Source organism: Lissotriton vulgaris, chromosome 1_1, assembly GCF_964263255.1.
Source record: "Lissotriton vulgaris chromosome 1_1, aLisVul1.2, whole genome shotgun sequence".
NCBI classification, from domain to species: Eukaryota; Metazoa; Chordata; class Amphibia; order Caudata; family Salamandridae; genus Lissotriton; species Lissotriton vulgaris.
The window spans coordinates 297,161,558-297,174,455 of NC_141685.1; the positions used below are offsets into that span (position 1 = coordinate 297,161,558).

Genomic DNA, 12,898 nt, shown 5'->3' on the forward strand with positions numbered 1-12,898 from the left:
ATTTTTGTTTCCTGTAGCCAATGCTAAAGAATTAAAAAAAAAAAGCCATAAACATTTCTAAAACCTCTAACTCAAATGCTCCGAGACCTATTGCACTGTGTGAGGGTGAGGGGTTGAGGGTGAGTGAGGGTGAGTGAGGGTGAGGGTGGGTGAGGGTGAGTGAGGGTGAGTGAGGGTGAGTGAGGGGTTGAGGGTGAGTGAGGGTGAGGGGTTGAGGGTGAGTGAGGGTGAGGGTGAGGGGTTGAGGGTGAGTGAGGGTGAGTGAGGGTGAGGGGTTGAGGGTGAGTGAGGGTGAGTGAGGGTGAGGGGTTGAGGGTGAGTGAGGGTGAGGGGTTGAGGGTGAGTGAGAGTGAGGGTGAGTGAGGGTGAGTGAGGGTGAGTGAGGGTGAGTGAGGGTGAGGGGTTGAGGGTGAGTGAGGGTGGGTGAGGGTGAGTGAGGGTGAGGGTGGGTGAGGGTGAGTGAGGGTGAGGGTGGGTGAGGGTGAGTGAGGGTGAGGGGTTGAGTGTGAGTGAGGGTGAGTGAGGGTGAGGGATTGAGGGTGAGTGAGGGTGAGGGGTTGAGGGTGAGTGAGGGTGAGGGATTGAGGGTGAGTGAGGGTGAGGGGTTGAGGGTGAGTGAGGGTGAGGGGTTGAGGGTGAGTGAGTGAGGGTGAGTGAGGGTGAGTGAGGGTGAGGGGTTGAGGGTGAGTGAGTGAGGGTGAGTGAGGGTGAGTGAGGGTGAGGGGTTGAGGGTGAGTGAGTGAGGGTGAGTGAGGGTGAGTGAGGGTGAGTGAGGGTGAGGGGTTGAGGGTGAGTGAGGGTGAGTGAGGGTGAGTGAGGGTGAGGGTGAGTGAGGGTGAGGGTGAGTGAGGGTGAGTGAGGGTGAGGGTGAGTGAGTGAGGATGAGTGAGGGTGAGTGAGGGTGAGTGAGGGTGAGGGTGAGTGAGGGTGAGGGTGAGTGAGGGTGAGTGAGGGTGAGGGTGAGTGAGGGTGAGGGTGAGGGAGGATGAGTGAGGGTGAGTGAGGGTGAGGGTGAGGGAGGGTGAGGGTGAGTGAGGGTGAGGGGTTGAGGGTGAGTGAGGATGAGTGAGAGTGAGGGGTTGAGGGTGAGGGGTTGAGGGTGAGTGAGGGTGAGTGAGGGTGAGGGTGAGTGAGGGTGGCTACGGTATGGGATGTCTCATATTAAAATTACGTGTGACCTGTGAAAACGTGAGTGAGATACCGGCATGCCATGTTCTCTTGTACAAGCGCAATCGGGTGTTCAACAATGCCATAGTGGGCCGGTTCATGGCTACGTGTTCTATCATAAAAATAGTGCAAATGCTCATGTTTAAAAACGTCAAAGCCAAAGGAAAGTGCGATTTTATTTTAAAGTCAAATAACTGATTACGGCGTGGTGACAGCGTGGCAGGAAAGTGAAAAGTCTGATTGAAGTGGATATTTTTTTAAAACCAAACAACTGTCTAACTAAAGGCAGCGGGTCAAGCGTGTCAGTCCCTGGAGCTTACCTCCTCTCAATGTCCGTGCGGCTCTGAAAGTGAGCCGGCGGGCAGAGCTCACGCCTAATGTAGTGAGTTTTTCCGGCATGCGTGCACCGCGTGGTGCAGTAGCTGCTGTCATTGGTATGGGCTGGTAAACAACTGAGCTGTAGCTGGAGCGCGCTGACCTTCCCATTCCAACTTGGGGGGGTTGAAGAAACAGATAACCCCCACCCCGACTGCACATTGCTGCTTGGGACAGGAAAGCAGAAAACGTGCAGGTGCTGCTGAATGTGTCCTGGATACAAGTTTTGCATATTTGTGTGGGGTGGATGCGGTCTACTCGCGTGTACACTGGGCTTGTGCCCCGACTAGGACTGGACGATACATTTTAAAAGACCTTGTATGAAGAGAGAAGGACTGAGATGCTAAAGTAGCACAAAATTAGCAGTCGCTGAAGCAAACATTTTCTCCAACCCATAATTTAAAAAAAAACGTTTTTTAACCCTTGTTAGTAAATAAAGGCTGCGTGTCTCTAAAGATTCTCTTCCCCATGCTTTTGTAACAATGATTACCTAAAAAGAAATGAGGGGCTTGCTATGAAACAGCAGATGAGAGAGCGACCTGCATTTCAAGGTAAGTAACATGTAAACAATCTAAGCAGAAAGGCAGCCTAATCCGCTGCCTTCCAAACAGGCCGACAAAATGGCCGCCGAGCCTGGGCTCGCTCCGTAGCAGAGGATGTAAATCCGTTGCTCATAGGAACAGAGCCTCAGGTATAAGGCCTAAACTATAATAAAAGCTGCAGGTGGGCGAGGTGGCCCGAGGGCCCTTCTGGGAAAAGGAATGCTTAAAGCCACATGAAGGCAAATGTTAGTAAAGAAGTGCGTGACTCACACAGCAAACAAAAGGAAACTAGAGGAGGTAGGGGGTGTAGGGCTGCGAGGTCCCTCAAACACCACAGAACAGGGATGTTTTCCATTGGACTTGCCCCTCCCTGTACGTTCATCTGAATCGCCCAAATCGTTAAAATTGCCTCAGGTGCTGGACCAGTAAACGCAAGCTATACGTATAGAAAGGTGTAAACGGTAGTGAGACGAGGTGGAAAACAAAGCGAGGACTGGGGAAGGGATAGCTGGCTGAACAATATAAAATGTACAGGACTGAAAGACTTTAGAATGGAGAGGTTTCGAAGAGATTCATTTTACACACCACTGAAATTATGTGGATGAACCCAATGCGTTATTAGTGCTTTCTGACCAGCAAAGGTCTTGTTAAAAGTGTGAGAGGGCCGGAGTGGGGGTGGGGGAGGGGGGTGTATGGTGATGGGGCACATGCATAAAACAGCGCCTAAACGAAGTGCATTCAAGATCACTAAAAGGGAAAGGTTGTAAAACACAACACAAGCACATTTTCAATGCACGTGACTGGAAACAATCCTTTCCATCTCGAGGAACAGTAACTGCGCATTTCAAGCAATGGTGGAATAAAATCGAATTAAGAAATGGTCAACATCGAACTGCCCTTGTGCCAATGCAATCAGTATTAAACCGCTGAATGTGCGCCCTCTCCTTGAATCCTAATGCCACTGTGAACACTGCATGCTCGCAAAGCACTCCGTGCATTCCAGTGATCTATGCACAAGCATTACCAACCCACAAGCCTCCTATAGTTTCAAACCCAGCACCTCTTCCGGTAGGCCGGAAGCATGGGTCTACATAAAGCAGTTTACTCAGCCACAAAGAAAACAAGCCTTTCACCGTAACACGGCGGGCAGGGGAGGGGGCGGAGAGGGGAGAGGTGCGACGCGGCAGGCAGGCAGGGGAGGAGAGTAGGAGGAGGAGGGGGAGGAGAGTAGGGGAGGCACGGCCTAGCGGCAGGCAGGCAGGGGAGGAGAGGAGGAGGGGGGAGGAGAGTAGGGGAGGCACGGCCTAGCGGCCGTGCAATCAAGTAGTGAGGGGGCGGAGCTGGGGGAGGCTGTGAGAGAGAGTAGGCAAGGCAGGCGGCTGGGGGCATGTGCACGCGCATTTAAGCTCAATGCGCATGCGCATTGAGCTTAAATTTCTCGTGCACTGCAAGGAATTGCCACGATTCCTTGCAAGTTGGATAAAGAGTCGATGAGCCCCAATAGTCTCGCTTGCTCGATGCGCATGCGCATCGACAGGCGAGACCTAAAAAAAGATAAGGGAAAAAAAAGGATAAAAAAGAAACAAAACAACAGAGAATAAATATCAAATATATATAAAAAATAAATAACCTTGATCAGAATTTCATGGGTGGAGAATGATTTATTATAATATGCATGTCTAAGTTACTCATAAATTATTAGTACACATAACCCGGTGTGCACGCTTCTTTTTCAAAAAAATACTTTACCTTGCTAGGGTTTATCCTATTAGGCAGGGGCCCCATTTTTCCCAGAAAGCAATGTAGTTAAGGCCATGGCGGACGGTGACTATTTCAGAGTGCCGTGTTTGGCGCACTGTATGAACCTTGTCGTGCAAAAGTTCTTGAAAAAAGAACCTGCAGTCGACAAAATACTGACCATCTGCAGAAGAATATGCACACATTTCAACCATTCTTTTAAGGCCCGGAAGGAGCTGAGGCGCCAGCAAAATGTACGTAGAATGCCAGTGAAAGCACTTATCCAGGAGGTGGCAACACGTTGGAACTCAACCTTCTACATGCTTGAGCGTCTGCATGAGCTGTTTCCAGTAGTCAATGAGTATTTCTACAACCTGGGTGGTGATACGACAGAAATGATGCTAGCGGTGGAGCAATGGCAGCTAGTTAAAAGCCTGACAGATATGCTTCGTCCTTTTCAGGTCTTCACGCGTGAAGTCAGCAGGGAGGACTGTTCTTTGAGCAAAGCTATCCCATTGTTGCTGAAGCTCGAGCACCAAGTCAAGGTGGTGTCTTCAGAATTAAAGGATGCTGGAAAGAATGAAGCATATGAGTTGGCGCAGAGATTATTACAACGCCTAGTTAGCAATAAACGGCTTGTAAATATCAAGAAACAACAGCACTACATTTGTGCTACTATTCTGGATCCACGTTACAGAAAGCCATTGTTAGGCAAAGTATTAATTCCTTTTGAAACTTCTGATGTTACAGAGTACAAAGGTTGGCTAGCTCGGTCAGCCATTCGTTTTGAAAGAGAGCGGAAGGAAACTCTAGGAGAAGACAGTACTAGTGAATCAGCAGGCCAACAGGCGTCCCAAAAAAGCACTTCTGTGCCTGTGGCAGAAGTGAGTGTCTTTTCCTCTGAGCCGTTAACCACACCAGCAACCGTATCATCTGCACCAGGCACAGGCGATATGTCTGAAGAGGATTGGCTAAGTCAGCTAGGGTTTCCTTGTCCCAGAAAGGACACAGAAGTGCAAAGTACAGGAATGCGGGAGAACATTGTTTCAATGGTGCAGGCCTACCTGGATGACTCAACAGCGGTCAATATTACTGAGGACCCATTGGCGTATTGGCATGGGAATAGAAACATATGGCGAGAGCTCACCAACCTGGCTATCAATTACTTGTCTTGCCCACTCGCAAGCGTGTCTTCAGAACGTGTTTTTAGTTCTGCTGGTGGCATTGTGACTTCCAAAAGGTCCCGCCTCTTGCCCGCAAATGTGGAGCGGCTCACCATGATAAAGATAAACCAGCACTTCATACCACCAGATTACAAAGTACGAGAATGCACGCAGGAAGAAGAGGACACCGACCTACCTGAGGAAAGTTCTCCTCAATTACCAGAAGTACTATCGACTGAATTTGCAGAGTATGAGGACGAGTTCTGCTTCCCTGACAGCAAGTTCTGAATATGAGTCAAGGATTCATTAACTTTATTTTTAGTCCGACTCCTTATTCACTTTTATTCCTGTGTGTCTGTCTTTCTTTGTTTAGCAAGTGCTTGATCCCATTCACAAAAAAACTGTAATCACCTAATCAAAGAACAAGCCCATCAGCAGAACTGTCTTGATTTTGATGCCGCAGCATTCATCAGGTTCACAAGTTAGTTGCCAAAAACTCAGTCCTGGTCGTCTATCCTCCTCCTCCAGACTCACCCTATCCATTTCCCGTAATGCTGATGCCTGGATTCCGCACAATGAAGAAACTTACGTTGACGAGTCCCCTAAAGAGGTACTGGAGGTAGTGAGTCCTCATTTAAATACATTTTGCTAAGTGTGGCTTTTTTCCTGGATTTGCTTTTTGGCTGTTTGGGGGGTGTCAAACTTGTTTGCGCTTGGGTTTACGGGTCTTGGCTGGGCCATTGCTGGCAAGGTCTATTAAGGGATGAAATTGGTTAGGAGGAAATGGGAGGTGAAAACGTTTAGGCGTTATTATTGCTCGCTTGCCTGTCTTAGGGGTGCTGTCTGTGGGGCTTCTAGGGTTTTGGGGTCTGTGAGCCCCGCTGGCACATTTCGAACGTTGATTGCTTTTGCTTTGCAGAAAATCCACGCCGGGAAACTCCAGTTGGGGCCCTGCTGTAGAACGCTTTAGGACACTGTGAATTCCAGGTGGAGACAGCCCTCAAAAACAAATTACAGGTAAGATAAGCGTTTGGATGGGAGGTAGTATAATGGAGTATTAGGAGGAGAGGCGAGTGAGTGACAGTGGTACTACTAGTAAACTCCTAGGACTCTTGTTTTAAGAAACTCTGTGACAGGCATTTAACTTTGGAAAACATTTGGCCAATTACAGGTGAACGTTTAGGCGTTATTATTGCTCGCTTGCCTGTCTTAGGGGTGCTGTCTGTGGGGCTTCTAGGGTTTTGGGGTCTGTGAGCCCCACTGGCACATTTCGAATGTTGATTGCTTTTGCTTTGCTAAAATCCACGCCGGGAAACTCCAGTTGGGGCCCTGCTGCAGAACGCTTTAGGACACTGTGAATTCCAGGTGGAGACAGCCCTCAAACACAAATTACAGGTAAGATAAGCGTTTGGTTGGGGGGTAGTATAATGTAGTATTAGGAGGAGAGGCGAGTGAGTGACAGTGGTACTACTAGTAAACTCCTAGGACTCTTGATTTAAGAAACTCTGTGACAGGCATTTAACTTTGGAAAACATTTGGCCAATTACAGGTGAACGTTTCGGCGTTATTATTGCTCGCTTGCCTGGCCAATTACAGGTGAACGTTTAGGCGTTATTATTGCTCGCTTGCCTGTCTTAGGGGTGCTGTCTGTGGGGCTTCTAGGGTTTTGGGGTCTGTGAGCCCCGCTGGCACATTTCGAATGTTGATTGCTTTTGCTTTGCAGAAAATCCACGCCGGGAAACTCCAGTTGGGGCCCTGCTGCAGAACGCTTTAGGACACTGTGAATTCCAGGTGGAGACAGCCCTCAAACACAAATTACAGGTAAGATAAGCGTTTGGATGGGAGGTAGCATAATGGAGTATTAGGAGGAGAGGCGAGTGAGTGACAGTGGTACTACTAGTAAACTCCTAGGACTCTTGTTTTAAGAAACTCTGTGACAGGCATTTAACTTTAGAAAACATTTGGCCAATTACAGGTGAACGTTTAGGCGTTATTATTGCTCGCTTGCCTGTCTTAGGGGTGCTGTCTGTGGGGCTTCTAGGGTTTTGGGGTCTGTGAGCCCCGCTGACACATTTTGAATGTTGATTGCTTTTGCTTTGCAGAAAATCCACGCCGGGAAACTCCAGTTGGGGCCCTGCTGCAGAACGCTTTAGGACACTGTGAATTCCAGGTGGAGACAGCCCTCAAACACAAATTACAGGTAAGATAAGCGTTTGGATGGGAGGTAGTATAATGGAGAATTAGGAGGAGAGGCGAGTGAGTGACAGTGGTACTACTAGTAAACTCCTAGGACTCTTGATTTAAGAAACTCTGTGACAGGCATTTAACTTTGGAAAACATTTGGCCAATTACAAGTGAACGTTTAGGCGTTATTATTGCTCGCTTGCCTGTCTTAGGGGTGCTGTCTGTGGGGCTTCTAGGGTTTTGGGGTCTGTGAGCCCCGCTGGCACATTTCGAATGTTGATTGCTTTTGCTTTGCAGAAAATCCACGCCGGGAAACTCCAGTTGGGGCCCTGCTGCAGAACGCTTTAGGACACTGTGAATTCCAGGTGGAGACAGCCCTCAAACACAAATTACAGGTAAGATAAGCGTTTGGATGGGAGGTAGTATAATGGAGTATTAGGAGGAGAGGCGAGTGAGTGACAGTGGTACTACTAGTAAACTCCTAGGACTCTTGATTTAAGAAACTCTGTGACAGGCATTTAACTTTGGAAAACATTTGGCCAATTACAAGTGAACGTTTAGGCGTTATTATTGCTCGCTTGCCTGTCTTAGGGGTGCTGTCTGTGGGGCTTCTAGGGTTTTGGGGTCTGTGAGCCCCGCTGGCACATTTCGAATGTTGATTGCTTTTGCTTTGCAGAAAATCCACGCCGGGAAACTCCAGTTGGGGCCCTGCTGCAGAACGCTTTAGGACACTGTGAATTCCAGGTGGAGACAGCCCTCAAACACAAATTACAGGTAAAATAAGCGTTTGGATGGGAGGTAGTATAATGGAGAATTAGGAGGAGAGGCGAGTGAGTGACAGTGGTACTACTAGTAAACTCCTAGGACTCTTGATTTAAGAAACTTTGTGACAGGCATTTAACTTTGGAAAACATTTGGCCAATTACACGTGAACCAACACGATGACAGTGTTCAGTAAAACGAACTTACTGCAAAACCACCACCCACCAGGCTCAAAAGTAGTAAAAAACAGTTATGCTCAGATAAAGTTTGAAAAAGTATATTTTTATATCCCTAACAAAATAATCTCCCGCAAGACCCTCCCTAACCCCAACAAATAATTTTTAAATAGTCCTTCAAAAGTCCCCAAAAACCTCAACTCCCATTCCCACCCCCCAAAAGTCTATAAAAAAGGGGCAAGGGACACTCTAGGGATGCATGGTGTTGACTTTGGCCTCCAGGGCATCATGCCTTAGGGCCAGGGCATCATACTGCTCCCGGAGGGTGGCGTGGTCTAGGCGGAGGCCCCCCAACAGATTTTGGTATTCTTTTAACTTCCGGACCTCTGCCTCCAGGTCGGACACTCTGTGCATTGCACGGCGCAAGCGAGCCTTTAGAGTACTGTGAGGGGCAGCCTTTGCTGCTCGGCGGTGGCGTCTGCCAGCCCGGCTCCGTAGCGCCGGAGCACTGCGTTGGCCGGCAGAACGTGGGGTCACGGAGGAGGATGCAGGTGTCTCATTTGATGTACTGGACTGCGTGTCCTCCCCCTCCAGTTCTACCAGCTGCCGATATTGGGCAACAGTAGCATCCAGCCTCCGTTGCCGGGCCAGTAGAGTCTTCATACTCCTTGATGGTTTTGATGTTTTAGTATTACCAACTATATGAAGAAAGAAAGACATAATCTGTAACCAATGCTCTTTAAGAATATGATTAACACAAAATGATTCAGCAGAAAGTTGTGTCACAGTACAACTAGCAACTAGCCAGCGCAGTACAAAACTATTGAGGCCAGTATCATGGGCGTCCGCAGGGAGGGGCAAGGGGGGGGCGCTTGCCCCCCCTCGGATTGCAGGTCCATCCAGTGCTGGCCCAGTGACAAATTACAATATGGTAATTACAGCAGGCTGGAACCGACAGACAGATAGAGGCAGAGACAGGGACAGAGAGATAGAGAGGGAGATGGCGAGGGAGAGAGAGAGAGGGATTGAGACTGAGGGTGACGGAGGGTGACGGAGGGAGGGAGACAGAGAGGGAGACAGAGAGACGGAGACAGAGGGAGACAGAGAGACGGAGACAGAGGGAGACAGGGAGACGGAGGGAGACAGAGAGAGAGGGAGACGGACAGAGTGAGTGAGACAGAGGGAGAGAGAGAGAGAGGGGGAGAGAGAGCAAGAGAGGGAGACAGGCAGAGAGGGAGGGAGACGGAGAGAGAGGGAGGGAGACAGAGAGAGAGGGACGGAGACAGAGAGAGAGGGAGGGAGACAGAGAGAGAGAGGGAGACAGAGAGAGAGGGAGGGAGACAGAGAGAGAGGGAGGGAGAGAGACAGAGAGAGAGAGAGAGAAAGATGTGTGTAATGTGTATGCCAGGTCTGGTGGCTCAGTGGACGAAGGCATCCGCTGCAGGGGCATGAGTTCAACCTCATGGTCATAGTTTTTTTTGTTGCTCTAGATCCAACCCCCTCCCCCACTGACCCTGCCCCCTTCGGTGCGGCCCTTGGCCACAAACCACACTGTCAATTTGGCCCCGAGAGAAAGTTTGTGAGGACCCATGCTCTATACCACATCCTCCTGATTTAGATTGAATTGTTTTTTTCTGGCATTTTTTGTTTTTCACCGTTTTAATGTAGTTGCCAGGTCGTCTGCTGTGGTGCCGCACAAGATTTTTCTCTTCCCCCTATGGGGTTCTTTGTTTATTTAAGCTCTATGTCGTGTTAGATTTTAAAAAAATGTATGTAATACTTGTGCTCAATCATGCACTTTTTTGTCACAATTGATGAATGCTTGCTTAATTTTAACACACACCATTTTTCTCTGAACAGACAGAAGCTGGACTTCTAAGGACAAGACCAACATCAACTTCAAACCAGGTGAAAGCTCGGCTCGACCACAAGAAATGTGTTCCATTACTCATCAACTCAGCACCAAGCACTTTTCCATATCCAGCTAACTTAATTTTAATATATGTGTTTACTTTTACTTTTAATAAATCTTTTAAACTTGAATAGACTCTGTGGTTTTTGGTCCTCCAGACTAGAGTGACTGAGCGAAAGGTTTTGCAAATTTTGGCAAGGAGGAGTCCGTGCCGCAGACACTACCAGGTTTATACAGTGTGCCAAACACGCCACTCTGAACATTTATTACTCTGGTGTTTAGTGTCCATAGTTCGGTTTGTGGAGAATTGTCCCTGCAACAGTAGTATTATGGATTGTGCTCCTATCTAAACACTATTTCGGAAAAATTAAATTAGGAACGCTTGGACAACAGTAGGTCCTCTATATTTAAATGAAAACTTACTGGGGCCAGCAAAGGAGCACTCGCCGCCCTGGCCTGCATCCTCCTCCTCTGGAGCCACAACAGCATCCTCCTGTTCCACTTCCGTCCGCTTGCCCCTGGGGGGACCTGACATACAACATGAAAGAAAGAACAGAAAACATTGATGATTGCTGCTTGTCGATGTCCTTGTCAACCAAATCAAACATTTAGAAAGAACAAGAACCAACTATTTCAGCCAAAAAGAGGGCTACAAAGGAAGGACTGCACCTGAGCCTCTACTCTAGGGGCAGATTTACAAGCCCCTTGCAGCTCTTTTGCTCCGTTCTTGCATCACTTTTGTGACGCAGTGCCACAACAAGAGAGGCGCCATGGTGTGGCGTATATTAACAACGTGACGCATATGGGAGATGCATCCCATTTCAAAGCCCTGCGCCATAAAGGAGCGTTCCAGCGCAAGGGAGGGCGTTCCTGCGCAGGAACGCATGCTAAAAGTGGCTATGGGGAATATATAAAATTTGAATCAGTCATTTAGGACAATGATGCGTCACTCAAACCCTGCACCTGCATGAAGCAGACGTACGGCTTGATGCAGCATTGCTGGAGCTGCGCCATCGTTGCGACGCAACTCCATCAATGAGCAGCCTTTACGGCACCGATGCGTAAACGCTTCGGTGATGTTTTGGGACCATGGTGTGCCGCATTGTAAATACGGCGCACCATGGGTGGTGCTGGCGTGCCTCACACTTTGCAGGGATGCGCAGGTAATTGCAAATCTGACACTTAGGGGCATACTTACTAGTTCTGGGCTGCACACCTCCAGAGGTGCACCAGAACAAATGCGTAACACAAAACTAACCTTGCGTCACGGCAGATGCGCCGCAATTACAATGCGGTACACCCTGGCGCAAGGGTAGGCAGATGCGTGACACATCTCGCGACAAAAGAGGGGCGCATCTCTAGAGGCGCGATGCAACTCTAGCACTGCTCAGGGCTGCCCAATACTCAACATACCGCTTCAGTCCTTACGCCTGCTTCAACCAAGCAGGCATAAAGAATTGACGTAGCAGCGTCGCGGAAGTGCCTGCGTTAAATCTTGTAGATTTCACGCAGGCACTTTTGCGAGGCGCACAGCTGCTTGACCGCCCCCCCCCCCCCTGTGTGGGGACGCACCCATTGTGGCGCAGGCCCAGGCCTTAACGTGGCGCGTCTCCCTAGATGCATCACGTTGTACATGACTCGCAGGGATGCGCCACGTTTACGTCGCTGTTGCGTCAGGTAAGGCAGCGTAAACGTGGCGCAAGGGGATTGTAAATCTGCCCCTTGGTGTCTAGCATTACGCAGTTCTGTAAAGTACACTCATACATTACTCAGCCCAATTAAATGAACACAAAATAGAAAACAAATAAGCAGTGGCACCGCCACAGAGAAGGAGAGCAGTGCACCTGAAATGCACAGAAGATTTTGAAATATTAATTTACCTCTACTATCAATGTAATCGGCAGCATTATTGCTCTTTATAAAAAAGTTAAAACAAACATTTGCAATATAACACACAGAGCAGGGGAAAAAACAGAGTAGAGAGTGATGAAAAAATTGCTACTACTACTCACCAAGCCCGGGGACCTCCACTCCCAGCAGGCCGAGCAGTTTGCGCTCCCTGTCCAGGATATCCGTCCAGCGGTGGGTCACCTGGTTGTAGGTGCGCTGGACCCCCGAGATGTCAAACAGGGCCCGGCGCACCTGCTCCCACCGCTTCCGTCGCTCCTGGCAGTTGGTGTAGCCAGCAGCGATCCTGCCGCCTGCCGCGATGGTCCTGGGGAGAAGGCGCTGGACATAGAAAACCAGTGAGCCCACCTCCTCAGGGCTGAAGATCTCCCTGGGCACCACCATTTCCGCCCTTAAACGGCCACACGGGAGCCGGGCACGGGCTGCGGGGCCCGTCTTGGGCAGCTTCACTGCTGTCTTCACCATGGTCTGGGCAGGTGGTAGGAACAAGGAGAAAAAATGAAAAAGAATAAGACTAGGGAAGAAGAAAATAAAAGTTTTAAAAAGTAGTTGAAAAGTAAACAAAAGTAGCAAAAAACACAAAAATATAAAGCTAGAAAACTAGAGGGATAGATAATAATTTAAATAGATTCAAAAAATATTATAACAAGCACAGGATGGCAGAGATATAGAGAGGATTAGAAACACCACCTAGCCCAGACACAGGAATGAATGAAAAACAAGATGGCGGCCCGATCACGTGAGCGCAAGTAAGTTCGCACGCGATTTCTCTCGCGAACTCGTGCGAACTTGTATTCGCAACGCGCTCATTCCGCGAGATTACACTTTGCGGGCGGAAACAGAAATACATCACGCAAACAAAATGGCGGCGCCCATACTCGACCTTGGGGTATTTCGCACGAGTTTGCGGCTTCTACGGTCGATTTCGCACGACGTCGCGCCTCCCGAATAGTGTGAAATTACAGAAAAACG

At 48.9% G+C, this 12,898-nt stretch overlaps 1 protein-coding gene across 1 annotated transcript; it reads right to left on the reverse strand.

Moving 5' to 3' along the window:
• Positions 1-8,355: 8,355 nt before the first annotated feature.
• On the reverse strand, positions 8,356-12,375 carry LOC147747080 (uncharacterized). Its single transcript, XM_086925068.1, has 3 exons — positions 12,031-12,375; positions 10,446-10,546; positions 8,356-8,799 (listed from the first exon to the last, which is right to left on the reverse strand). Exons 1-3 carry the CDS (start codon positions 12,308-12,310, stop codon positions 8,356-8,358), a joined length of 825 nt encoding a protein of 274 aa, XP_086781194.1. The 5' UTR covers positions 12,311-12,375.
• Between the last annotated feature and the right edge of the window lie 523 nt (positions 12,376-12,898).